The sequence below is a fragment of the Neofelis nebulosa genome, chromosome X, assembly GCF_028018385.1.
Source record: "Neofelis nebulosa isolate mNeoNeb1 chromosome X, mNeoNeb1.pri, whole genome shotgun sequence".
Classification (NCBI taxonomy): Eukaryota; Metazoa; Chordata; class Mammalia; order Carnivora; family Felidae; genus Neofelis; species Neofelis nebulosa.
This window is the reverse complement of record NC_080800.1, coordinates 90,246,800-90,271,810: the sequence shown is the minus strand read 5'-3', so window position 1 is coordinate 90,271,810 and position 25,011 is coordinate 90,246,800. Positions and strand designations below refer to the sequence as shown.

General features: G+C 48.0%; 1 protein-coding gene across 7 annotated transcripts in view; it reads right to left on the bottom strand.

Annotated features, from left to right (window-relative positions):
• The window catches only part of TMEM164 (transmembrane protein 164), a 173,666-nt gene that overhangs the window by 30,050 nt on the left and 118,605 nt on the right, over nucleotides 1-25,011 (bottom strand). For all 7 annotated transcript variants that reach the window (XM_058712383.1, XM_058712384.1, XM_058712378.1 and 4 more), the window contains one exon: nucleotides 10,032-10,110. In XM_058712383.1, coding sequence (XP_058568366.1) covers nucleotides 10,032-10,110 — 79 coding nt within the window. The remainder of the gene's footprint in view (nucleotides 1-10,031; nucleotides 10,111-25,011) is intronic.

Here is a 25,011-nt window from a genome sequence, read left to right as displayed (position 1 = left end):
GTAGACCTACCCTATGACCCAGCAATAGCACTGCTAGGAATTTACCCAAGGGATACAGGAGTACTGATGCATAGGGGCACTTGTACCCCATTGTTTATAGCAGCACTCTCAACAGTAGCCAAATTATGGAAAGAGCGTAAATGTCCATCAACTGATGAATGGATAAAGAAATTGTGGTTTATATACACAATGGAATACTACGTGGCAATGAGAAAGAATGAAATATGGCCCTTTGTAGCAACGTGGATGGAACTGGGGAGTGTGATGCTAAGTGAAATGAGCCATACAGAGAAAGACAGATACCATATGGTTTCACTCTTATGTGGATCCTGAGAAACTTAACAGAAACCCATGGGGGAGGGGAAGGAAAAAAAAATAAAAGAGGTTAGAGTGGGAGAGAGCAAAAGCATAAGACTCTTAAAAACTGAGAACAAAGTGAGGTTTGATGGGGGGTGGGAGGGAGGGGAGGGTGGGTGATGGGTATTGAGGAGGGCACCTTTTGGGATGTTGTATGGAAACCAATTTGACAATAAATTTCATATATTGAAAAAAATAAAAAATAAAAAAAAACAATGTTCAGGAAAGTGTGCCTTAGGCTGCCTAGGGAAGTCACACACAGCTCCAGCATGGAGGCAGCATCGCTGAGCTAATGTTAAAGGGGGACATGGAGTTTGCTAGGCTCTAGGTAGAGAAGCCGTTGTGTGCGTGGACATGGCAGTGAAGGCACGTGGGGCAAATCTGTCAGCAGGTTTGTTCACTTAGAAGGGAAAGTAATGGGAGTTGAAACTTGAGTGATGGGAAATGAGGTCAGAGAGACAGATAAGGGGCACCTGGGAGGCCGGTTAAGTGTCCAACTCTTGGTTTCGGCTTAGGTCATGTTCTCAGAGCTTTGTGGGTTCCAGCCCCGTGCTCTGTGCTGGCGGTGCGGAGTCCGCTTGAGATTTTCTCTCTGACACTCCCTTACTGACACTGTCTCTCTCTCAAAATAAATGAAGAAACTTTAAAAGAAAAAAAATGGGGCACCTGGGTGTCTCAGTTAAGCGTCTGACTTCAGCTCAGGTCATGATGTCATGGCTTATGGGTTCGAGCCCCACATTGGTCTCTGTGCTGACAGCTCAGAGCCTGGAGCCTGCTTCGGATTCTGTGTCTCCTTCTCTCTATGCCCCTCCCCCGCTCACACTCTCTTTCCCTCAAAAATAAACATTTAAAAAATAAATTAATTTTTAAAAAGTGAGACAGATAAGGGTCAAATGTAAATATCTTGAATGCCACGTGAAGAAGTTTGGTCTGCATCCTGAACAGGATTTTTTAATTTTTTTTTTAACATTTATTTCTGAGAGAGAGAGAGAGAGACAGAGACAGAGAGAGGCAGACAGAGCATGAGTGGTGAAGGGGCAGAGAGAGAGGGAGACACAGAAACCAAAGCCGGCTCCAGGTTCTGAGCTGTCAGCACAGAGCCTGATGCGGGGCTTGAACTCAGGAACCGTGAGATCATGACCTGAGCCGAAGTCGGATGCTGAACCGGCTGAGCCACCCAGGTGCCCCAAGGAGAGGATTTTTAAGCAGGGGAGCAAAACCTGATCACAATTGTTCTTTCCTTAGAGAAGTCATTCTGGAGACTGGGTGAGACACAGGGGGCCAATCAGGGCAGGGAGAGGAGAGAGAAAACAGAGTAGTCCCGGCAACAGAGGCCGAGAGCCTGTGCTAGGGCTGGGGTGATGGAAAGAGAGAGGAAGAGCTGAATTTGCAAGCATTTTGAGAATCTGAATCGTCAGAACGCCTGATTGCCATAAGGGATGAGGTGGAGGAAGGGATCCAGAAAGTTTCTGGCTAGGATATTGGCTTTGGCCCTGGGGGGTGGATGGTGGAGCCGCTAATATAGGAAATGGAGGAAGAAGAAGAGTAGCTGGGAAGAAGGGGTATGGAATTGAGAATCCTGATTGTAGACATGTTTCCTTTGAAGTAGCTGTGGTGTTTCTCGAGCCTTCAGTTACATCCATGGATGGAGAACCCTGGGACCTCTGGGACAGGCAGAGCAAAGGAGCCCAAAGACAGCCAGCCAGAGGAGGAGAACCAGGAGACAGGAGTGTCACACAGCCCAAAGGAGAAACAGGCGTCTAAAAGGAGGGACGCCGGCGATGTTAAACCTGCTGACAAACGTACACTCAGTAGGTGCAAGGCTCTGTCACTTTCGAATCAGGCAAGGAAGAATCCTCAAGAGCCCACAGTCCAGTTGGAAGACAGATGTGTAATTAATAAGGCCGTGTTATAGGGGTGAATAATAAAAGTCTGCAACACTTAACACACGCCAGGCACTGTTCTATGTATTCCCATATATGAGCTCAGTAAACCCTCATGCCACACCTGTGAGGTAGGTACTATTCCTACCCTCCTTTTACAAATAAGAAAACAGATGCAGAGAGGTTTAAGGCACTCACCTAAGTGCCAGAATCAGGATTCGAACTCACAGTCTGTCAGAACTCAGCGACAACATAGGGGAGCAGCACTGGGTGGTGGTGAAGCTAGTCTGCCTGGTTTCTAATGCCAGTTGAAAGTCTAGTGCAGGGGCTCCTGACCTTTGTGGTGCTGTGGACCCCATGGCTGATTTGGGGCCTCCTCTCTCAGAATAAAAGGTGTTTTTTTTTTTTTTTGAGAGAGAGAGAGAGAGAATGAGAATGAAAATGAGCAGGGGAGGGGCAGAGAGAGGGAGAGAGAGAATCTTTTTTTTTAACGTTTATTCATTTTTTTTCAGAGACAGTGTGTGAGTGGGGGAGGGGCAGAGAGAGAGGGAGACACTGAATCCGAAGCAGGCTCCAGGCTCTGAGCTGTCAGCACAGAGCCCAACACGGAGCTTGAACTCACAAACCACGAGATTGTGACGTCAGCTGAAGTCCGATGCTTAACCGACTGAGCCACCCAGATGCCCCAAAATCTTAAGCAAGCTCCACACACCTAGCATGAAGCCTGATACAGGGCTCGATTCCATGACCCTGGGATCACTACTTGAGCCGAAATCAAGTCAGACGCTTAACCGACTGAGCCATCCAGGTGCCCCTCAGAATAAATCTTTTTAAGTATACAAAATAAAAAAGGATAACAAAAGCAAACAGTAATACTGAAATAATTGTCGAAGTACTTTTAAAAATTAAGGTTTTTACATTTGCAGGTAATGAGGAGGTGCCAATGATTTTTTGAAATCCCTACAGCAGCTGTAATAGGAGGAGAAACTGATTTACATTAACAACAACATCCGTGAGTGCTGCTAAAGCTGTGGTTTGTTGCCTACGTTTCAGCACTGAAAGTAATGCTAGATGTCAGTTGGAGTTAATGCAACTGAAGACGTGATTTTTTTTTATCATCCAAGATCATGTGCTAGTGGACTTACAGGGATTAAATGAGAGATCAAGGTCATGCAAGTAAAACACTTACCCAGTGCCTTGTTCGTGGACAACGCACCATAAATGCCAGCTTCTAAGATGCATAATAAGATATGTAAAATGTGCAGTGTGCGGGTATCTATATAGGTCCTCATTCATTCAGCCCTGAAATACTAAGAACTAAAGAACACTTCCTGTCCTTAGGCAGACAGGCATGTCTCACACGTGCACTGCAGAAGGACAGCCACAGAACAGTTCCAGTGGGCTGCCTGGAGAAGCTAGCGGCTGAGGTTGAGTTTGGAAATATGAATGCTTTCCAGGCCACCAAGCTGGAGAAGGGCGTTCCCGGCAGAAGTCATGGCATCTTCAGGATGCAGAGGCAGGAAAGTTAAACGGTAAACTTGGTGAGGGGGGAGGCCCCTAAGAATCTTGGTAATACCCAAGTTCAGAACACAAGGAAGGGAGGAACATACAGAGAAGAGGCCTGCAAAATGCACTGGGTTCTGGGGACAAGGAGAAGCCACCGAAAGTTTCCAAATAGGGAGGTGCTGTGATCCTATTTGGGCTTTGAAAATAGCTTTGGAAGCTACAGGGACAGGTTGTTGGTAGGGGGAGCTGGGGAGACCACACAGAGCCAGCTGTCGTGGCTAAGGTGCGACATGAGGAAGGGCCAGCCCAAGGCAGGGAGAGAATGGATTTCAGGAACAATTAGGTGGGTAAAAAAAGCAGAGAACAGTGACCACTCTTCACATCGGTCAGCATGGTCCTACCCGCAAGCACACCTGATTGTGCCAGACTATTCGCTCAATGGTCTTGGGACAAATGAGAAGCCATCTGGAAATCAAATTGGATCCTTATCTCACACTGTATCCCAGGATAAATTCCAAGTGGATGAAAGATTTAAAGGTTAAAAAAAATGGAACTATTAACACAGGCAAAGAAAATATGGGAGATATATATATATACATATATATGTATATATATATATATTTTTAAGTTATTTTATTCATTTTGAGAGAGAGAGAGCTTAAGTGGAAAAGGGGCAGAGAGAGAGGGGAGAGAGAGAATCTCAAGCAGGCTCCATGTGTGGCACAAAGCCCAACATGGGGCTCGATCTCAGGAACACGAGATCATGACCTGAGTCAAAATCAAGAGTTGGACGTTCAGCCCACTGAACCACTCAGGCACCCTGGATTTGTTTTTTTTTTTAATGTTTATTTATTTTTGAGAGGGAGAGAGAGACAGAGAGCGAGAGCAAGCATGAGTGGGGGAGGGGCAGAGAGGGGGAGAGAGAGAATCCCAAACAGACTCCAAACCACCAGCACAAAGTGTGATGTGAGGCTTGAACCCATGAATCCCAAGATCATGACCCAAGGTGAAGTCAGACACTTAACCGAGTGAGCCACCCAGGTGCTTCCAGGATATATTTTTTATAACCGCGGGGTGTGGAAGGACTTCCTAACCATAACTCAAAATTCAGAAGCTATATGATAAAAATAAATTAAATTGCATAGAGATATAAACATCCTACCTAAATAAATCAGAAGATAAAAAAAAAATGACAAAACTGGGAAAAAGATCTACAGTGCAGATCACAAAGGGTTAACTCCTAATATTTATATAGAAATACACAGAAAAATATTTACATTATAGAGAAAGATATTTGTATTATCTAGAAAAACTTATACGGAAAAATAATTATATAGAAGTGTGTAAACATATATTTATATTATGTAGAAATATAAGCAAATATGTAAAATATATAAATTACATATAAAGAGCTCCTAAGATTCAATTTTGTTAAAAAGGCCAATAACATAAGGGAAAAATGAACACATGAGAGGAACACATAGGTCAGGGAAGAGGAAATTGAATGCCAATTTAAACATGTAAGGGGTGCCTGGGTCAGTTAAGCATCTGACTTTGGCTCAGGTCATGTTCTCACAGCTTATGGGTTCGAGCCCATGTCGGGCTCTGTGCTGGTGGCTCAGAGCCTGAAGCCTGCTTCGGATTCGGTGTCTCCCTCTCTCTCTGCCCCTCCCCTGCTCATGCTCTGTCTCTCTCTCAAAAAATAAATAATAAACGTTAAAAAAAATTTTAAGTGTATTAAAATAAGTAACCAGTGCACTGAATCCAGGATTTCATGGAGCAGAAAGATATTTTAGGAAAAAGAAAAATTAGTAGATTTAAGGACATATATCATAGACATAATAATACAGATGACACTGTGGATTAGGCAAGAATTGTCACACCCAAAGAACTGAGGTTTAGGAAATCTTCTTGGACTAATCTTTGAAGATGCTGGGACACCAGGGTGGCTCAGTCGTTTAAATGTCCGACTCGATTTCAGCTCAGGTCATGATCTCATGGTTTGTGAGATCGAGTCCCGCATCCGACTCGCTGCTGATTCTCTCTCCCTCTCTCTCTGCCCCTCCCCCAGCCTCTCTCAAAAATAAACAAACACTAAAAAAAATTATAAGGGGAAGACTTCGGCATCCTTCTTGGCCAAAAAGCCAGTAGTGAAGAAAGGGTTGAAATCCAGGAGACAAGTGACTGACTACTTGATGGAATGAAGTTCCGGACGAGGGGAAGGGATGCGAGATTACCACAAAACCACTTCCTCCAAGATGACAGGGAATGATGTCAGGACAGGGGTGGGTGAAGCAGCTTTTAGAGCAGAGGGAAATAACCGAGGGAATTTGCACCTGGAAATCTCTGTTTTCCCAGTCATTTGTTGGGGGTACATCTATCAACAGTGGGAAGGACAGGAAGCTTGAGGGGAGGAGGCTGAAAAGAGCAGAGATTTGGGTCACAGAAAGGGATGCAGGGGCTAATGATCTCAGACAGAGGAGTTTCGGGGGAAGGGGGGGCAAAGTCAGTCAGCTGAAGAGAAGAAGACACAGAAGTCACTGAGGTGGAGACACCCAAACTTTGAGAAGCTGGGTGGGGCGAGTGGTCTTCCCTGGAAGCCTCTCCCAATGCTGGCCAGAGTTGTAATGGAAATACTGAGCACCAGGGGCCAAAGTCATCTAGGAACATGGGGGAAGCGGATGAGGGGTTAGGTGGTGGTAGTGGTGAAAAGAAAAGGTGGAGAGAATGGTAAAGGGGAAAGCACTTCCACCTGAGAGATGAAATATTAGTCTGGGGGGAGACAGTGGGGGGCTCGACAGCACAGGGGGCAGAAAAGGAAGAGCAGCCTCCATTGCGGGAGCTCCAGGCAAGACACGGGAGGACTTGGTGTTCTGTGAAGAGCTGGTTGGGCTGGGGGTTATAAAAAATATACAGCTGACCCTTGACCAGCACGGGTTTGAACCTTTGCAAGTTCACTCCTGTGCAGATTTTTTCTGATAAATACAGAGCAGTACAGTAAATGTATTTTGTCTCCCTTAGGATTTTCTTAATAACATTTTCTTTTCTCCAGGTGATTTTATTGCAGGAATACAGTACATAATACATATAACATGCAAAATCTGTGTTCTTCCACTGTTTACATTATCAATAAGGCTTCTGGTCAACGAAAGGTTATTAGTAGTTATGTTTTGAGGGAGTAAAGTTATACACGGCTATTAGACTGTGGGGGGGGGGGGGTCGCATCCCTAACCTGCGCACTGTTCAAGAGTCAAGTGTAGTTCCAGAGAGCCAAAGGCAAAGAGCTGGGAGGAAAGGAAACAGAAATAAAAAGGAAGGCTGGAGGAAGAAAAGAACAGTGTGGACAAGGGTGCCTGGGTAGCTCAGTTGGTTAAGTGTCTGACTTCGACTCAGGTTGTTCATGGGTTTGAGCCCCACGTCGGGCCCTGTGCTGACAGCTCAGAGCCTGGTGCCTGCTTCAGATTCTGCATCTCCCTCTCTCTCTGCCCTTCCCCCACTGGCACCCTGTCTGTCTGTCTGTCTCTCTCTCTCTCAAAAATAAACATTAAAAACATTTTTAATAAAAAAAAAAGAACAGTGTGGACACAGGATGTCGCAGTCACTACGGCCATGCTGAAGGACTGTAGTAATGAAGGAGGGAGGGGATCCCAGTAGGTACTACTGAACTCCACCCCCACCCAGGCCACAGAAAGCAGCACAATTTTGCCTTTCAGGAAAATAGGGCTCCTGGCCATGGGAGGTATCTACAGGAGAGCTGTCTTGCCTTGGGTATAAAGTCCAAAGTCAGTTACTTTTGGAAAATTACAAGACTTCTAGGAAAGAGAACCCCTAAACCCTCAGCTTTTTTGATTTACAGAGAATCATCTTCCCACTGCTCACTCCAGATCGATTTGTCCTCTGCAAGGCCCAGGTCTGAGACTCGGGACCAAAGGTTGAAACCAGCCTTAGGAAAACCAGACTTTTCTCTAAGTGCATATAATTTCCCCCAAATGAACAGCAGATGACAGCAAAGAGCCAGAAAGGAAGCCAAGGCTTCGTAAGAGCCCAGAAGTGGTGACAAAAAATCCTGTTCTGTTCCTATGGCGCCGTCTGTGGCACTCATCCCTGCTGGTTTACACTCCCAAGGCTCTCTTCCCGCACAGACTCCCTATAGCAGGGAATCTCTGATCCCCTAGTACAAATGCTGGGTTCGTAGTAAGTGTTCAACAAATACATGTTGGGGGTGGCTGGAGGGGAGACTCCCAACCTGCTGTGTGGTTAGGGGACAGGTGCCTGCCTTTTAGGACAATGAGGTATGCGGAGAAAAGGACTGGTTTGAGAGGGAATCGAGGCCAGGCTTTGAATCCTGGCTCTGCTACTGATGGCTGTGAGCAAGGTACCTAACATTTCTGAGCCTTGGCTTTCTCCTTTGTAGAAGGGGCATTTTCACCAGGGTTAGTTGGATGAGAAAACACACAAAGCGTGCCTAGCAAAGTATCTCACACACAGGAAACACTCAATAAAAAGCTGATATTTACTGTGGCTATTATTACCGTTACTGTTTTTACAGCCTCTACTCTGGGCCAGGCACCAGAGAAAAGAGGAAAGAATCACTAACAGTGAGAAATAAATTGGAATTAAGCCTTGGCATCCCTGCTTCCTCGGCTCAGTTACCCCAAACAGTGTGGCGACAGATTCAACAGAAGGCTGCAGTGGAACCTAGCACTTCTAGAAGCTGCAGCTTCCCAGACTGTGAGGGGTTTTTTGTGGGGAGGGGGTACTGGGGATGGCTACTTGGTATTTTCCATCTCAGAATAGTCTGGCTCAGCTACCTAACAGATTTTTACGGGCACCTCAGAGCCAAGTAGGTTTAACTAATGGCCATGCACGTTGGGCCAAAACCTGCATCTCATCCCTCAGAAAGGAGAGGGGGGTTGCTTCTGGAATGCAGAGATAGCTGCCTGCCTGGTTCTATTCAGAATGAGTGTATTCCCCAGACTTGAATATTATTAGCAAGCTGCTTCCTGTGCCACAGGAGACATACCTGAAAAATGGCACACGTCTCCTGGATATGGAGACTTGCCCTATAGCTTAGAGGGGGAAACAGTACATTTAGAGCAAATTCAAAGAAGGTGCTCTCTGAGTCTGTGAGACCCCCAAGGGGCTGCACGGGGTAAAAACAGCCTCAAAGAACATTGAGACCAGTCCTAAGAAAAAATGCTATCTGACAGAAACCAGGGCACAGGGGGGCAGATCTCTTGACTGACAGGAGACTCCACCGAGAGCAACAGTACCCGTCCTCCAATGTGTCCCCAGGTTGCCAAAAGTTCTTCAGATTTGCCAGGATTCCTGAGTTATAGGAAGCACAACTTCCAAACCATCTTCCAGTGGCTTTAAGGGCCCACATGGCCTCGTGTCATTTTCAACGTGATAGAAATGAAAGCCTTGGTGGCCTGAGGTGAGATAGTGGCATTGGTCCCCCAGAGAAGTCCCAGCAACCAAGACAGAGAGGCTAGTCCCCTCTCATCTACCACATAATAAAAGAGGGGGGATAACTTAAGGGTCACTGTGAGGTCACAAAGAGATCAGCTTTCCTTTCAAGGCCATCTCTACCAAGTTGGAGGTCTCTCCCTCATGACAAGATCAAGGTTGTCAATGGTTTGTTTTACACAGTGGTCACTGTTCTTTTACCTGCTTCTTCCCTCAGCCCTAGAACCTCACAGTCCCTGAACTCCTCTCACTATCTTCTTTGGTTCTGAGAGGATGGATACAATAAGCAAGAGCACAAGGTCCTGCTCTTGACAGGGCTGAGTGCTTCCTTCTCTCCTCCTACCCTATACTGCACACTGACGCAACGGGGGAGGCACAGCACAAGTGAGTGACAGAATCGGGGCTGCGGGGGTTTCCATGCAAAACCAATGTCACCACAGACAACGAGCCCAAGGCCTAGGCCCCAGGACCCACAGCAGCAGCGTGCTTACCCACAAGGCACAAACGAGGGTTCTGAAAAGCCCCCAGATTCTTTGCAGGCCTTATCCACGCCCATCTGCTCACCTCCTGGTGTGTGGCATAAAGGATACTGCAGAAACCCAGCCTGGCAGTAGCTCAAGATCCTGGTGGGCATCCAATACATGAGGATTCCCCAGAACAGAAGGGAGCAGCTAGGTGGGGGAGTGGCTAAGTGTGGGAGCGGCTAGGTGTGGGAGTGGCTAGGCATGGGAGTGGCTAGGTGTGGGAGTGGCTAGGTGTGGGGTGGATAGGCGTGGGAGTGGCACTGGCGATGTGCTGGGTGGGGGGGGGGCTTACCTCCTTTCCAAAGCAGGTAGATGGGCACCACGTAGAGCATAACATGCTGAATGTAGTAAATCTCCAATTCAAAGGGGAGCTGTAAGGACAGGAGGGAGAGAGGTGTCACAGAGCAGGAAGCACTTATGTCAAAAGCTTCTGAAGTGGACCGCCCTTGCTCTTTAGGACCTACATCTTAGCCAAGCCATGCATTGCAAGTGCTCACGTCCCTTCACAATCACAGTGAAAAAAAAGAATAAAATGAATATACACTTATGACCTCGGCCCGGCATCTTCCAAAGCACGTTTGGCAGCGATGGTACTTGAAAAAACATTTCACTAAAAGAAAGCAGCCAGTTGATGTAAGAAATTTTGCATATACTAGATCCCCAGGAGATTCACCACGGCTATTCGTGGTATACTGAGGATCTGGGTGGTCTCTGCCACTACAGAATTTGCTAACAATTGTTTATCCAGTGTTTCCCAAACTTAGCCAGTGCCTTTTCTTCCCCAAAGAACACTCAGTATTCTGCAGAATATGCTTGAGAAAACACAATGTAATGTCACTTCTTGCTCCAGATCAGGAGGTGGTAAGTGATTTTTAATTTTTTTAATGTTTGTTTATTTTTGAGACAGAGACACAGAGCGTGAGCCAGGGAGGGGCAGAGAGAGAGGGAGACACAGAATCCTAGGCAGGCTCCAGGCTCTGAGCTGTCAGCACAGAGCCCGACACGGGGCTCAAACTCAGGGACCGCGAGATCATGACCTGAGCCACAGTCAGATGCTTAACCGACTGAGCCACTCAGGCACCCCAGTTTTGTGTTGCTTTATTATTGATAGACAGAGACAGAGCGTGAGCAGGGGAGGGGCAGAGAGAGTGGGAGACACTGAATCTGAAGCAGGCTCCAGGCTCTGAGCTGTCAGCACAGAGCCCAATGCAGGGCTCGAACTCACGAACCATGAGATCACAACCTGAACCAAAGTCAGATGCTTAACCCACTGAGCCACCCGGGCGCCCCAAGGTGGTGAATGATTTAAAAGCTTATTTCTCATCTGACATGGAGAACATGCGGCATAGGATTTATTAGTCCCATTTTCCAGATTTCCAAAAAAATAAAAAGCAAAAAGGCAATTGCTAGGCCTGGTCGGGTCTAGATCCAAGAATAAAGAGTTTCCCCACTGCATATTTGGGGTCAGTCCAGAGTTAGCCCTACTTTTGGGTGAAGACCAAGCAGCTGGGTGAGTTCCGACATGGCGTGCCAAAAGGAGCGGCCCCACCCTCCCTCCACCCAACACGCCTGCTCACTCACTGCTGTTTCCCATCCCTCACAAAATGGAAGCCCTGGATTACCCAAGCAGAGCGCGGTTTCCACCTGGCATGGGGACCGTGCCACTGACTTTGGCAGAGGGCTAGGAATGCAAACAGCTGGGTGGCTAACACAATTCTGGGGGAAAAAAAAACTTCAGCAGCTGGCAAGAGGCCTGGCCTCTGGGGCTTACACAGCCTGCAATACACACACACACACACACACACACACACACACACACACACACACACACTCATGCACACCCCTAGACGGAAGCCGAGAGAGACAAGAAAACCCAGGGGAAGGGTCCACTGCCTCCTTATTCCCTACAAGGCAAGCACAGAACCAAGACTGCACGCTAATGACAGGAGGCAGTTATGGGCTCCCCAGGCGTGAGAGCCCAAGCATGCCTTGTGCCAGGGACTAAAACCAAAAGATGGCAGAGCCCCCCAGAATGGCAGCTGTGATGACTGTAGACCATGAACAGAGATGCTGGCTCCGGCCCTTGAAAATAAAAACCCACAGGGGCATCTGGGTGGCTCAGTGGGTTAAGCATCCAGTTTGGCTCAGGTCATGATCTCACGGTTCCTGAGTTCAGGTCCCTAATCGGGCTTGCTGTTGTCAGCACAGAGCCTGCTTGGGATTTTCTCTCTTTCTGCCCCTTCCCCATGCTCTCTCTCTGTCTCTCTCTCGTGCACTTTCTCTCTCTCTCTCAAAAATAAATTAAACATTAAAAAAGAGGAGAGAGAGAGAGAGAGAGAGAGGTGCCTGGGTGGCTCTGTTGTTTAAGCTTCCAACTTGATTTCAGCTCAGGTCATGATCTCACAGTTTGTGAGTTCGAGCCCCACATTGGGCTTGGGATTCTCTCTCTCTCCTTCTCTCTCTGTCCCTCCCCCACTCACACTTTCTCTCTCTCTCAAAATAAATAAATAATCTTTAAACAAAGAAAGAAAGAAAAACCCACGCAGAAGGAAAACTGCCCACGGACCCAGATGATGCCCAAGTACTATTTTATGTTCACAGGCAGATGTGAAAATCCCAGAAAAAGAGATGAGGTTCCACGTGGCTCTGCAGACCATGCTGGAATAGCTAGAAAAAGGTTTGACAATGGGCATCACCAGCATGAGCTCTGGAGGTCTCGGGGGTCCATACTGGACCCTCAATAGTCATATGATCCAGGATCACCCTACCATCTTGAGTTGGGTATTGCTTCATGCTTTTTCAACCATTTCCATATCCATGACCCTCCTCATTCCTCTCAAAAACCCCATGAGGCCGGCAGGCCAAGTGTCATCTGACAGATGAGGAACCCGAGGCACAAAAGGGTTAACTGCCTTGACTGTGCTCACCCAGAAAACAGGCAAGGAGGAAAAGGTCCCAGGAAGGTCCAACAGTCTGGCTGTAATCTGAAGGTTCAGGTACCTATGGGATTTGACCTCCCTCCCCCTGAAACAGGCCTGGGAAACCAAGCTGCTGTTGTACAGCATGGAGCAGAGAACTGAGCTAAGGACCCACAGCCCCTAGCCCCTGCCATGTCCTTCCAGACTCTAGCTACTGCTTACCCCTCTGCACTCACAGACCTCCTGGAAAGCACACCCTTCACCTGCAATGTCCAGGGAGGCAGTTTAGCACTATGGCTAGGAGCAAAAATTTTGGAGACTGTCAAATCTGCGTTTCTAGATTTCATTATGTCCTTAAGAGCCCTTTGGTCTCAAGCAAGCCACCTAACCTCTCCACCCGTTTTGGCACCAGTAAAATGGAAATAATTACGCTGTTATAAGATTATTGTAGGGGAACCTGGGCAGCACAGTCAGTTAAGTGTCCAACTCTTGGTTTCGGCTCAGGTCATGATCTCACGGTTTGTGAGTTCGAGCCCCACATCAGGCTCTGTGCTGACAGCATGGAGCCTGCTTAGGACTCTGTCTCCTTTTCTTTGCCCCTCCCTTGCTTGCTCTCTGTATCTTTCTCAAATTAAAAAAAAAAAAACCTGTAAAAAAAAAAAAAAAGCAGGCTGATAAAGCCCACCAGGCCTCTGGACTCAGACTGCCTAAAGCATTAGGGGCACAGACTCCGTCCATGGCAAGCGTGTGACCTTCTTCTTCCTAGCATATGGCTCTGCCGGCCACACCCCCATGCTCTGCCATGGAGACAAGCAATCCCACTGTGCCCTCCATCCTTGGTCACCTCAGTCACCATAAGAAGCCCTAAACTCCCAAGTCACCACCCAACACCTGAATTCTAAATTTTTTAATGTTTATTTATTTTTGAGAGAGAGAGAGAGAGACAGCACAAGCAGGGGAGGGGCAGAGAGCAAGGGAGGCACAGAATCCGAAGCAGGCTCCAGGCTCCGAGCTATTGGAGCTGTCAGCACAGAGCCCGACATGGGGCTCACACTCACAAACCGTGAGATTATGACCTGAGCCAAAGTCGGATGCTTAACTGACTGAGCCACCCAGGCGCCCCCCAACACCTGAATTCTAATCCCTCCCTAATCTGACCTCATCTCTCACCTTCCCTCAATTCTAGAAACCCTTCCAGCCTACCTTCTGGAACCCAAGGACTATTCGAAATCGTCTTCATTCTCAAACTCTCCTCTGAGAAGTCCCTTCACCTTCTTGCTTTAATGAAAACCTGGTTCCCCGTCCCTCTGAGGTCACGGCCACCCCTACAGCCCTCTCAAGTGCTGGGTGGTTCTCCTCCCATGTTGCCCGGTACCACGGGGCCGGGAGGGGTCCTGTCTGCTCCTCACTGCTGCTTCTACACCGCTGGCTGTTCCACAGCCATTCTCTCTGCCTCCTTCCTAACCACTCCCCCAATGGAATCTCATGCCCTTGTACTCTACTACCCACTGCTCTTGCGGCCACCTATGGACCGTCTCCCCGTGCATTTCCCATTTGGCCTTGAAGACTCTGCCTCCCTCTCTTGTCATTTTTTCCAACGTTCCTGTGTTGGAAATGTGTCAAAATGCCTGTGTCCTCAACAGTGTTAGCACTGGCCTGTCGTGTACCCCACTCTCCAACGACCACACCTACCTAGCCAACAACTCACTCGCCTCATATCCGTCTTACAACTTCACTGGGACCTATGGTCCACTGATCCCACCACGTTTTGACTGCCCCTCACCGACCTCACATCCTCACTTCTACACTTGCCCTTCAGCCGCTTCCCCACATTCTCAACCCTCCGGACATTCTCTCCCCACTCTATCCTACCTGCTTTACAAATCCACGTTGCTGGTTAAATCAAACTCTCTGCCTTCCCGTCTCTACCCCCCAGGCAAGTGAGCATTGCCGGAGAAAAATATAAAACTATGCCACGAACCCCCCTTAAATTCATGACGGCAAGTCTTAATGCTACCCAACCATCCATCCACATGCCCCAATCCATTTGCTCTCCTCTCTCTTGGACAACTATTGTACAACTTCTTGCGCCTTCCTCAAACCTTCCTCCGTCCTGCCCCTCAGCTGGTGAAATGCCTTTCTACTCCATTCGGGGGAAAAAAGAGCAATGGGAAAAGGACATCCGCGGGCACCTGCCTCGATGTCTCCCTCCTCCCTGCACCCCATCCCCAGAGCTGCCTTTTCTTCCGCTGCTCTTCAGGATCCCCCGACCACGCTGCTGGCTAAGGCCAGTCCCCTCACGTGTGTGCTAGATCCCATCCCTTCTTGCCTGCTCCAGGACGTCACACCAGCAACTGTCCCTTTTTGTCACTGGATCATTCCTATCAGAAAACAAGTACATTTCAATATCTTCCATCGAAAGAGGCAAAAACTCTTGCCTTTGCTTTCCTCACCAGCCCCCACCCCATATCTCTGCTTTCCCTTTTACAGAAGTCCTCAAAAAGATTGTCTCTTCTCATTGCCATCATGTCCTCTCCTCTGAATTATCCTTCCATCCACTCCAAATTTTCACACCCACCACACCCCTCAAATTGCTTTTACTGAGGTTACCCATGACACCCATCCTAATTCTAATGGGCAACAAGGACGGAAGCACACCCGTGTGACATCTTTGTGTGAACTTTAAGGAGACACCCCTTCTTCATCCCCATGCCAGGGTGTCCCAAAGATTTTTGGCACAATCACCCCCTTGTGCAGTTAACAACCTGTGCAACTATACATGCCGGTTGGTCCTGGCCAATTTTCAGGCCTCATCTTACTTCACCCCTATTCTTTCCCTACCTCAATGACTCCCCTTCTCAACCTCCATTACCAGATCTTCCTTCTGTCCCTTATATAGAAGGGGCTCAGAACCAAGTCCTTGGCTCTCTTTCTATCTGCTCTCCCTCACTAGATAACCTTATTCAGGCTCCTGGCTGTAAAGGACTTCTGTCTACTGATGACTTCCAAATGAATATGGCCAGCCTAGAGCCAGGCTGCTCAGATTGAAATTCTAGCTCCATCATTTAGTTGCAAAGCACCTTTGGGCAAATCACTTAATCTTGTTGAGGTTCACGTGGCTCATTTACAAAATAGGAATGATAATAATGCCTATTTCATTAAGCTGTGGTGACATTAGGTGATGTAATGCATGTAGAGTTCTTGGCCCAGTGCTGGTATACAATATGTGCTTAATCAATGCTTGCTATTATTACCCCGTATCCTTTTCAACATTAATCCAGCCAGTAAGTGGTAGAGGCCAGATTTCCATTCCGGCCAGCAAGACTTAAGGCGAGGCCTCTTTGGGTCAAAAGCTGGAGCTCTTTTTACCTAATCATTCTGCCTTAGCAAGAACCTCCAGCAAGAGTAGAGCCTGGGCCTGTCCCATGGCCCTAAGTCACACGTCAGTGTATTTATCAGGTGACTACCAGGATAACTTTAGCTTCCCAGCATGATTCATTCTTTTTTTTTTTCTTTTTTTTTTTAAATTTTTTTTTTTCAACGTTTTTTATTTTTATTTTTGGGACAGAGAGAGACAGAGCATGAACGGGGGAGGGGCAGAGAGAGAGGGAGACACAGAATCGGAAACAGGCTCCAGGCTCCGAGCCATCGGCCCAGAGCCTGACGCGGGGCTCGAACTCACGGACCGCGAGATCGTGACCTGGCTGAAGTCGGACGCTTAACCGACTGCGCCACCCAGGCGCCCCATTCTTTTTTTTTTTAATGTTTGTTTATTGATTTTGAGAAAGACGGAGAGTTAGGGGCAGAGAGAGAGAGAGAGAGAGAGACAGAATCCCAAACAGGTTCTGCACTGTCAGCATAGAACCCAACATGGGGCTTGAACTCACAAACCATGAGATCATGACCTGAGCTGAAACCAAGAGTCAGACACTTAACTGCCTGAGCCACTCAGGCGCAACCCCCCCCCCCCCCCACACACACACACAAAGTGATTCATTCTTTTGGCCTGTCTCTAGGTGAGAGCTTCTCCCTGGAGACTTCTTTATCTCCCAAAGGGCTGTCAGCACCACTCTCCTCTTCTTACCCACGACAGTCCTATTCTTACTCTCATCCAATCAATAGAAAAAAAAAAAACACAACACTTATTGAGACACTACTAGGTGGCAGGGAAATGTGCCTGGCTCTGGGTATACAGCAATGATGAAGACACAGTCTCTGACCTACAAGAGCTCATGGTCAAGTTGAGGAGGCTAATGGATAAAAGGATAAGGTCAGGTGGCGCCTGGTTGGCTCCATCACTTAAGCATCCGACTCTTGGTTTCAGCTCAGGTCATGATCTCACGGTTCATGAGTTCGAGCCCTGCATCAGGTGAGCTCGAGCCCCACTTTTGGTGAGCACGAGCTCTGCTTCGGGTGATCTTGAGCCCTACTTTGTGTAAGCATGAGCCCTGCTTTGGGTGAACACGAGCCCCACTTTGGATGAGCCCCCGCTTCTCTCTCTCTCTCTCCCTTTCCCTCCTGCCCTTCCTGAAATTCTCTCTCTCTCTCTCTCTCTGCCCCTCGCTCAGTTGCACTCTCTCTCTCTCTCTCAAAAAAACAAAACAAAAAAAACTCAAAAATACCCACAAAAAAACAAAAAAACACTAGCATGGAAAAATAAGAAGCTGAAACTCTAAGATGGACATGCTAATATTTTCCTAAGCACCCCATCAGAACATCTTACGCACCCCACTTTGCAGACCCTGGGCCCACGGTCCTCCCAACAAGAGTGCATGGGTGGAGAGAGACAAAGTCATAACTCCAGGCTCATATCTACAGAGCGATAACAGTGAAGAACGGGAGCCCGGAACATATTTACGGAGGGAGGGAAGCAGCCAGTGGTGAGTGGAGAGGGAGAAGCAGAAGAAGCGAGATAGGCAGGAGACGCTGGGCAGTGAGAGGTCCTGCATGGAGTGGGACCCAGAACACGAGAGAGGGTATTGGCTCAGGCTCCAGGAGATGAGAAGGGAAGGACAAGGCGAAGGGAGGATAACTGTCTGAGGGAGGGGTGTGCTAGAAGTCCAGGGAGCTCACGACTTCGGAGCTCGCGCTGCGTGGCAAGAGAATTCGGCGTTACCAGAACACTCCCTGGCTGACGATGAGGTGCAGAGTAAGAATAGGGGGTTCTAAGGGGAGGACCCTGGTCTCAGCTCAGCCCCCGATGCCCACAAGAAATCAGAGAATCAGAAGAGAGAACTGCTTATGGTCTGAATGTCTGTACCCCTCCCCCCAATTCATGGCCCAATGGGATGGTATTAAGAGGTGGGGGGCTTTAGGAGGTGATGAGGTCTTGAGGGGGGAGCCCTTGTGAATGGGATCAGTGCCCTTATACGAGGCCCCAGGGAGCTCCCCGTGGCCCCGTCACCCCTTGAGGACACAGCAAGGAGCCTGCGGTCCAGAAGAGGGCCCTCACCACACCACACCTGCACCCCAGTTTGGGGCTTCCAGCTCCCAGAACTGTGAGAAATGCATCTCCGCTATAGAAGCTACTGGGCCTGTGGTACTTTGTTATGGCAGCCTGAACAGACCAAAACAATAATCCATCTCCTTTAGCGGGGGAAGGGACACAATCCACTCTTACTGCTGCCTTTGGTACTGTTCCTGCCAACCGAGTTTGGCTTTGGAACACTTTGTCTTCATTAGCTGACCACAGACTTTTACTGTGGCCTATGGGTGCCACAAACTCCTGGGAACTAAATAATACCACTTGCTAGAGGAGGCCACAGAAGGAATGCCCACAACTTAAAATAAACCACAATACGTTCACGGAACAGAATACCATGCTGCCATTAAAAACAACAAGGTGCCACGAGAAAAGAGTCAGACAAATCCAGAATGTGCGAAAGTCTACAAAACGACTGGCCCGGAGTCACCAAAATTTCGCTGCCATGAAGAAAGAAAGCAGGGGCTGGGAGAGACTGTGCCTAGATTTTTTAAAATGAACAAAAATTAAAGAGAACAGTCAAAAACAATCTTGAAACCTGACTGAATCCTGATTACAAAACAAAAAGTTAAAGGGGTGCCTGGGTGGCTCAGTTGGCTGAGTGTCTGACTCTTGATTTCTCACGGTTCGGGATATCAAGCCCCACAGCAGGCTCTGCTGATAGCACGGAGCCTGCTTGCGATTCTCTCTCTCCCTCTTTCTCTGTCCCTCCGCTGCTCATGTGCACTCTCCCCCTCTCAAAATAAATAAATAAACATCAAAAAATTATTTCAGGGGCGCCTGGGTAGCTCAGTCGGTTAAGCGTCCGACTTCGGCCTAGGTCATGATCCCTCGTTTCGTGGGTTCGAGCCCCACGTGAGGCTCTGTGCTGACAGCTTGGAGCCTGGAGCCTGCTTTGGATTCTGCGTCTTCCCTCTCTCTCTGCCGCTCCCCTGCTTGCACTCTGTCTCTCTGTCTCCCAAAAATTAGTAAATATTAAAAAAGATTATTTTAAAAAGTTAAACATGTTCTTGGAACAATCAGGGAAATTTCAATTTAAACTGATTACCAGATAAAGTAGACAGCATTGTAGAATTGTTGAGAATTCTCTTGGGTGTGGTCACAGCATTGTGGTCGTATATGACCCCTTCCTTATTCCTGGGAACTCAGGCTGAAGTATTTGGAAGTGAAACGTCAAGATGTCTGCAACTTTTTTGGAAAAGATTCAGCAAACTTACACAGAAAGAAGAACAGCAGTGGAAACGGAATATGGGAAAATGTTAGTTGTTAAATCCACCTGGAGGACATGTGGTTGTTCACTACACTATCACTTCAACTCTTCGGTATGAAAATCCCTACAATGAAAAGTTGGGAAATTGTTTAAATTTAAATGAGGTAAATCTGTATGACCTAATATGGCAGAAATCCTAACAGATATTCATGGGAAGGAAAAACAAGGGATCTTCACTTTGGCAGCAACTGGTCATTATTTACCAAAATATTTAAATACCCATTCACTTGGACTCACTTCTAGGAATTTAAACTAACAGAGATGCTTGTACTCACACACAGAGCTGTATGTGTAAAGATGCAAAATGGAATGTTATGTGTAATTTTAAAAAGTATGTAATAACCAAAAAGTAAACTAAAAGTCCATTAGTGGCAGGTTCATCAAAAAAATCCTCTGGAGGAGCCTGGGTGGGTCAGTTGGTTAAGCATTAGACTCTTGGTTTCGGCTCAAGTCATGATCTCACAGTTTGTGAGTTCAAGCCCTGCATCAGGCTCGCACTGACAGCACAGAGCCTGCTTGGGATTTTTTCTCTCCCTGTCTGTCCCTCCACTGTTTGTGCGCTCACTCTTGCTCTCTCTCCCTCTCTCTCTCCAAGTAAATCTCCACTGTTTGTGCTCTCTCTCTCTCAAAGTAAATAAACTTAATTTTATATATAAAGTACTCTGGAGAATTAAGTATGCAACCATTTACAAAAAAGGAGGTACAACCATTTGTTGGTAAAACTGAGCAAATCTACATTATACAAAGCATGATCATTTTTGTACAAGAAAAAGGACAAATTAGTATTTGTGCTTCTAGGTGGATGGAAGATGCATAGCAAAAGGACTGGGAAGGTATTTATTAGCAAACCGAGCAGGGGAACAGGACTGGGGAGGAGAGATTCGGGTAGGGGAGACCTTGACTTTGGATGTTACAGACTTGTCCAGTCGGAGTTTTACAGCAAATGAATGTCTTCATTTATTAAGCACGTAGCTCAAAAATTGTGAAAGCCAAAGAAAAGGTCGAAAGATGAATGCACCAAACCGTGAGTGGCAATTACCTCTGGGGAGTAAGAGGGGAGAACTCTCCTGTTAGAGTCTCCTTATCTCTACATTGCAGGAAGCCTTAACCAGGACGATGCATTTAGCTATGATTAGTGAACATTTTTCTAGTTTGTATGAACCCCTGCTCTCAGAGTATCTGAGCATGTAAAGAAAATAACACGTAATAGGGGTCTACAGACCCCCACATCCTTTGTCCTCACTGTATCGTCCCTTGTGACGCTACCCCTGGCCCCAGTAAGGACAGGTACCCACAGCGCTACCAAGCATAAGGTATTCAATCCACCTTATTCTCAAGGTCTGGTGTGGAGAGAGGGATGCAAAGTGACGGGTAGGGGAGAAACGGGTCCTTCCTTTTGGAGTCTAAACCCTATCAGGGTGACTCCTGACGTCCTCCTTGGTGCTCAGAGCCCGAGAGAGAGAAAGACAGAGAGACAGAGAGAGACAGAGACAGAGAGTGAGTGGGAGAGGGACAGAGAGAGGGAGATGCAGAATCTGAAGCAGGCTCCAGGCTCCGAGCTGTCAGCACAGAGCCTGACATGGGGCTCGAACTCATGAACAACCTGAGCTGAAGTTGGATGTTCAACCGACTGAGCCATCCAGGTACCCCAGACACTAGGCATTAAAGAGGACTCAGGGGGCCCCGAAGCCACAAAATCCACATTTACTACTTCTTCAGACTGAGCCAAAGCTAGAATTTCATGTGGAAAAAAGAGAGAAGCTTTGGGTACACAAGAAGGGTACTTCAGGACCTGGAAGTCCAGCCCTGAACACGTTACTTGACTTTTTACTCAAGGAGGGAAAGTAAATATTTGTGCAGCTCTCTCCAGACAACTCGGGGGAAAGGCGAAGGACAGAGACTGTTCAAAAGGCCTACAGAGGATCCAGGGCAGGTGCAAATCAGAAGACAACCAGCTTGTGTGCAGAGGCCAAACCGCGCCGGCAGAACGACTTGCCCAGGGCCGGCCGTCTTGGCTTAGGTGGTGTGACAAGGCGCTCCACAGGGGCCTTCTGTACCACTAACAGGACCACGGTGTCATCCTCCCTGCCTTGGGTTGCAGATTCCACCCAAAATACGTAAGCCCCGTAGCGTGGGAGGTAGGTACGAGAGGAAAGGTGCTAATACCCAACCCCTCGGTAGCCCAGGTAATCCGTGGTATCATCTGCCTCTACTTTAGTGCCTTCAAAGGACTTGGACGTAAGATGGCGTGAAACAAGGTGAACCTCACCCTAGTACTGGAGCAAAGAGTGGGACAAAAGCTTCTGAACCTCGGCTCTCAGCCCAGTCCAAACAGCTCAAGGGCACTCAGCACCCAGCCCACCGCCCCCCTACCCCCCATCAACTGAGCAAGGAGTCCGCCTAGTATTCTACTCTTTGGGGGCCCTAGATTGAAGGCAGCCAGTGGGCCAGGCAGCCAGTTCTAAGACAAGCCTCCCTGCCCTGCTGCCTCTAACATCGCCCCATAACTGGACTCATCATCACCTCTGCTACAAGCTGGAGCCAGGTTGATGAATCCCTAAATCAAGGGAAGGCAAATGCCACATATCCCCTGGAGGCCACCAGAGACGGACCTGACCACCTGCTGGCATGAGCAGACTCTGCTCACTTCTCTCCCTCCTTCTCTTCTTCTCTTCTCTTCCATTTAACTCTACTCTTCTCTAGCTCTTCCCAGGCTCCCAGCCTCCATCCCAGGGTTTCTACCAGCACTGCAGGATAATAAACAGACTCTTGCAGCAGCTCCTGGCTAATCCCACACACAGAGTGTGCTGATCTTCAACACAGATTTTTAGACAAAGGATCTTCTTTGGACCCACCGGGATGAGGCCCAGCATCCTGTACTTTAACAAGGCTCCCTAAGGTAATCTGGATAGAGGAGCGTTTAACCTATACTTGGAGAAATACTAGTAGGCCAGACTCCTGAAGGCTAAGTGGTAGGTGTAAAACTCAGAATAGTTTCTCAGAGCAGTGACTGGTGGTTCCCTGGAAAAGGTACTGATAAGGACAGTGATAGGACTAGTGTTCAAAACAGCAATAAGGATAACAATAACAGTAACAGTAGTTAATAACTACTGGTATGTAGTACTTCTCTGCTAGGCATTGTCCTAAGTACTTGGTATGCATTAATGTACTAACTAATACTTAGAACAACTCTCCTAGATAGCTGTCATAACCCCCCCCCCCCTTTCAGAAGTGGTCACTGAAACATAGATTAACTGCCCCAAGGTTAGTTACAGAGCCTGGATGGAAATAGGCAGACTAACTCCAGAGATCATGTTCTTCACCTCTGACCTACTTTACCTGGATGTGCGCTAAGGCCCTTTGTGGTGCAGAGACAGCTGCTGACTTCGAAACTTGCTTTACAAACGACTCAAATCCATGATGCCTTGATCCCCTGCTACTGAAATGTCCTGTCTCCCACCCCCGCCATGTGAGCTCAGACCTGGAATCTTCTAATTATATTACCCTGGAAATTAATCAACGCTAGAATCTACCTTCATGATCCCCCATACACCAACCCGTTCGTTCATTCAGTCAACAGGTATTTACTGAGCACCAGCTATGTGTCAACTATTATGAACAAAATACGAATGGTCCCTGCCTGCATGCACTTTATGGTCTTATACCCGACTCACTCTAAATGCTGATTTCCAGCATTTTGAAGGGCTCAGAAATCAAAAGATGGTTTGCTTACATATTTATGTATTTTTATTTGGTGGGGGCCGAGGGAGAGAGAATTCCAAGCAGGCTCCATGCTCAGCGCAGAGCCCGACACAGGGCTCGATCTCACGACCGTGAGATCATGACCTGAGCCAAAGTCAACAGTCGGACGCTCAACCTAGTGAGCCACCCAGGTGCCCCAAAAGATGGCTTAAATCCATATTCCGAGGGCTTATGTTAGCCACATGATGGGTTAAATGGACTTCCTGATACCCCACAGAACTTGGCATAATACTAGACAAAGTAGAGATTTATCAACTTCTTTAGAGACATGTCAGGAGACCACTGAGAACATCTAGACAGATGGCCAAACCAGTGAACAGAATTAGAATGTTCTCCTGACTGCCCCCGCCAACAGTAAGGACACCACCATAGAAGGCTGGAAAACAAGACCCAGACTTCCATTTCTGGTAGTAATCAATGGAAGACAGAATATAGTCATGAGTGCACCTTGGACACTCCATCACAGACAGGGTCCCTGGATCTCTCTCTAGGGGAGGCTGTTGCCACACGATTTGTGCTGTGGTTCTTCCTCCTACTGAAACGGATTGATTGGAATGCTGGTCTTTCCAGGGATAGACCAGAGAGGGTAGAGCTCCTTCCAGTACTGGCTGGAGAGTGGGGAATCTCAGATCTCCCACCCGCTTCTGTCACGGCTCCTTTTTTCCCTTCCTGCACTGGCACTGTGGCACACAGGGAGTGAAATTCCGACAGAGCTGAAATGACTCTTCTTGCCCAAGGGCCTAGTCAGTTAAAGCAAAAAAGAATCTTCTCTTGGATCCCCTCTCTAGAATGAGGAGTCTGGGCTTCGAGCACACCAAAACACGTTGCCCGGACAAAGTTCCAGGTGGTAGTCTGTCAAGACAGGTCTGGCCCTGTGTCTGCCAACAGCGCCCCCCGGTGCCTGCTCCATAGGGAAAGCGACCATCGCTTCTCTCAAGATGGGGCCCATCCGTCTGGCCCAAGTTGCAGTGGACCTCTGGCCCAGTTTGGAAACCGAGAACCAACAGTTCCGATCAGTGAATGTGGCACGAGGCCTGAATGGGAGCGGCCCAGGTCTTTCACCACCATCTTGATGAATCACAAATTGGCCTTCTTTAGCATCAGTCATATCTCGAACACCCACCCCTTCCAACACATATGCAGATCCCCAAGGCCTTCTCAATGAATTCCTGTTTCCACTGTTTGTGTCTCAGTGTGGGCCTCAGGAAAATGGAGCGGGGGGAGCAGCAGTTAACGTCTACTTGCAAAAGAATTCTGGAAAGCAGAAAGCCATAAGAGAAGCCTCTTTTCAAGCCAAAGGAAAGCACAAGCCCGGCAGAAGATGTCCAGATGGCTCCGAGAGCCAACAGTCTGTCACTGTCACAGAGCAGGAGCTGCTGTGAGCCCACAGTGGAGGAGGGTTCTTCCTGCTTTGAGACTCACTGTCCTTGGGGGAGGGGAGAGGTGTGCTCTGGACCAGTCGAGAAAGAGAAGCAGGTCTCCCCTGATCCTTCCGTCAGCCCTACCTCTCCTCCTATGGAATGGACCCCAGAGGGCGGCCTGTGAGCCAGGTGAGAAGCAGGGCACAACCAGGCAGCTTCGGAAAGATTCTTTCTCTTCTCTTCCTTTCCATTTACCCACCAAAAAGCCATTTTAAGTTGCTGTCATCTTAGAATAACACAATCCTGGTCTATGAAGACATGTTTAGCTTCTCCAGAGCCCACTTGCCACCGCCCCACCCCGCCACCCACAACCTATTTTGGGCCAACATAATTTACAATTCCCAGAAATGTCTGAGAAGCGGCATACAACACTTCCGGGGCCAAGCCTGGCCAGTTTGACAGATTTTCACTTAGCAGGT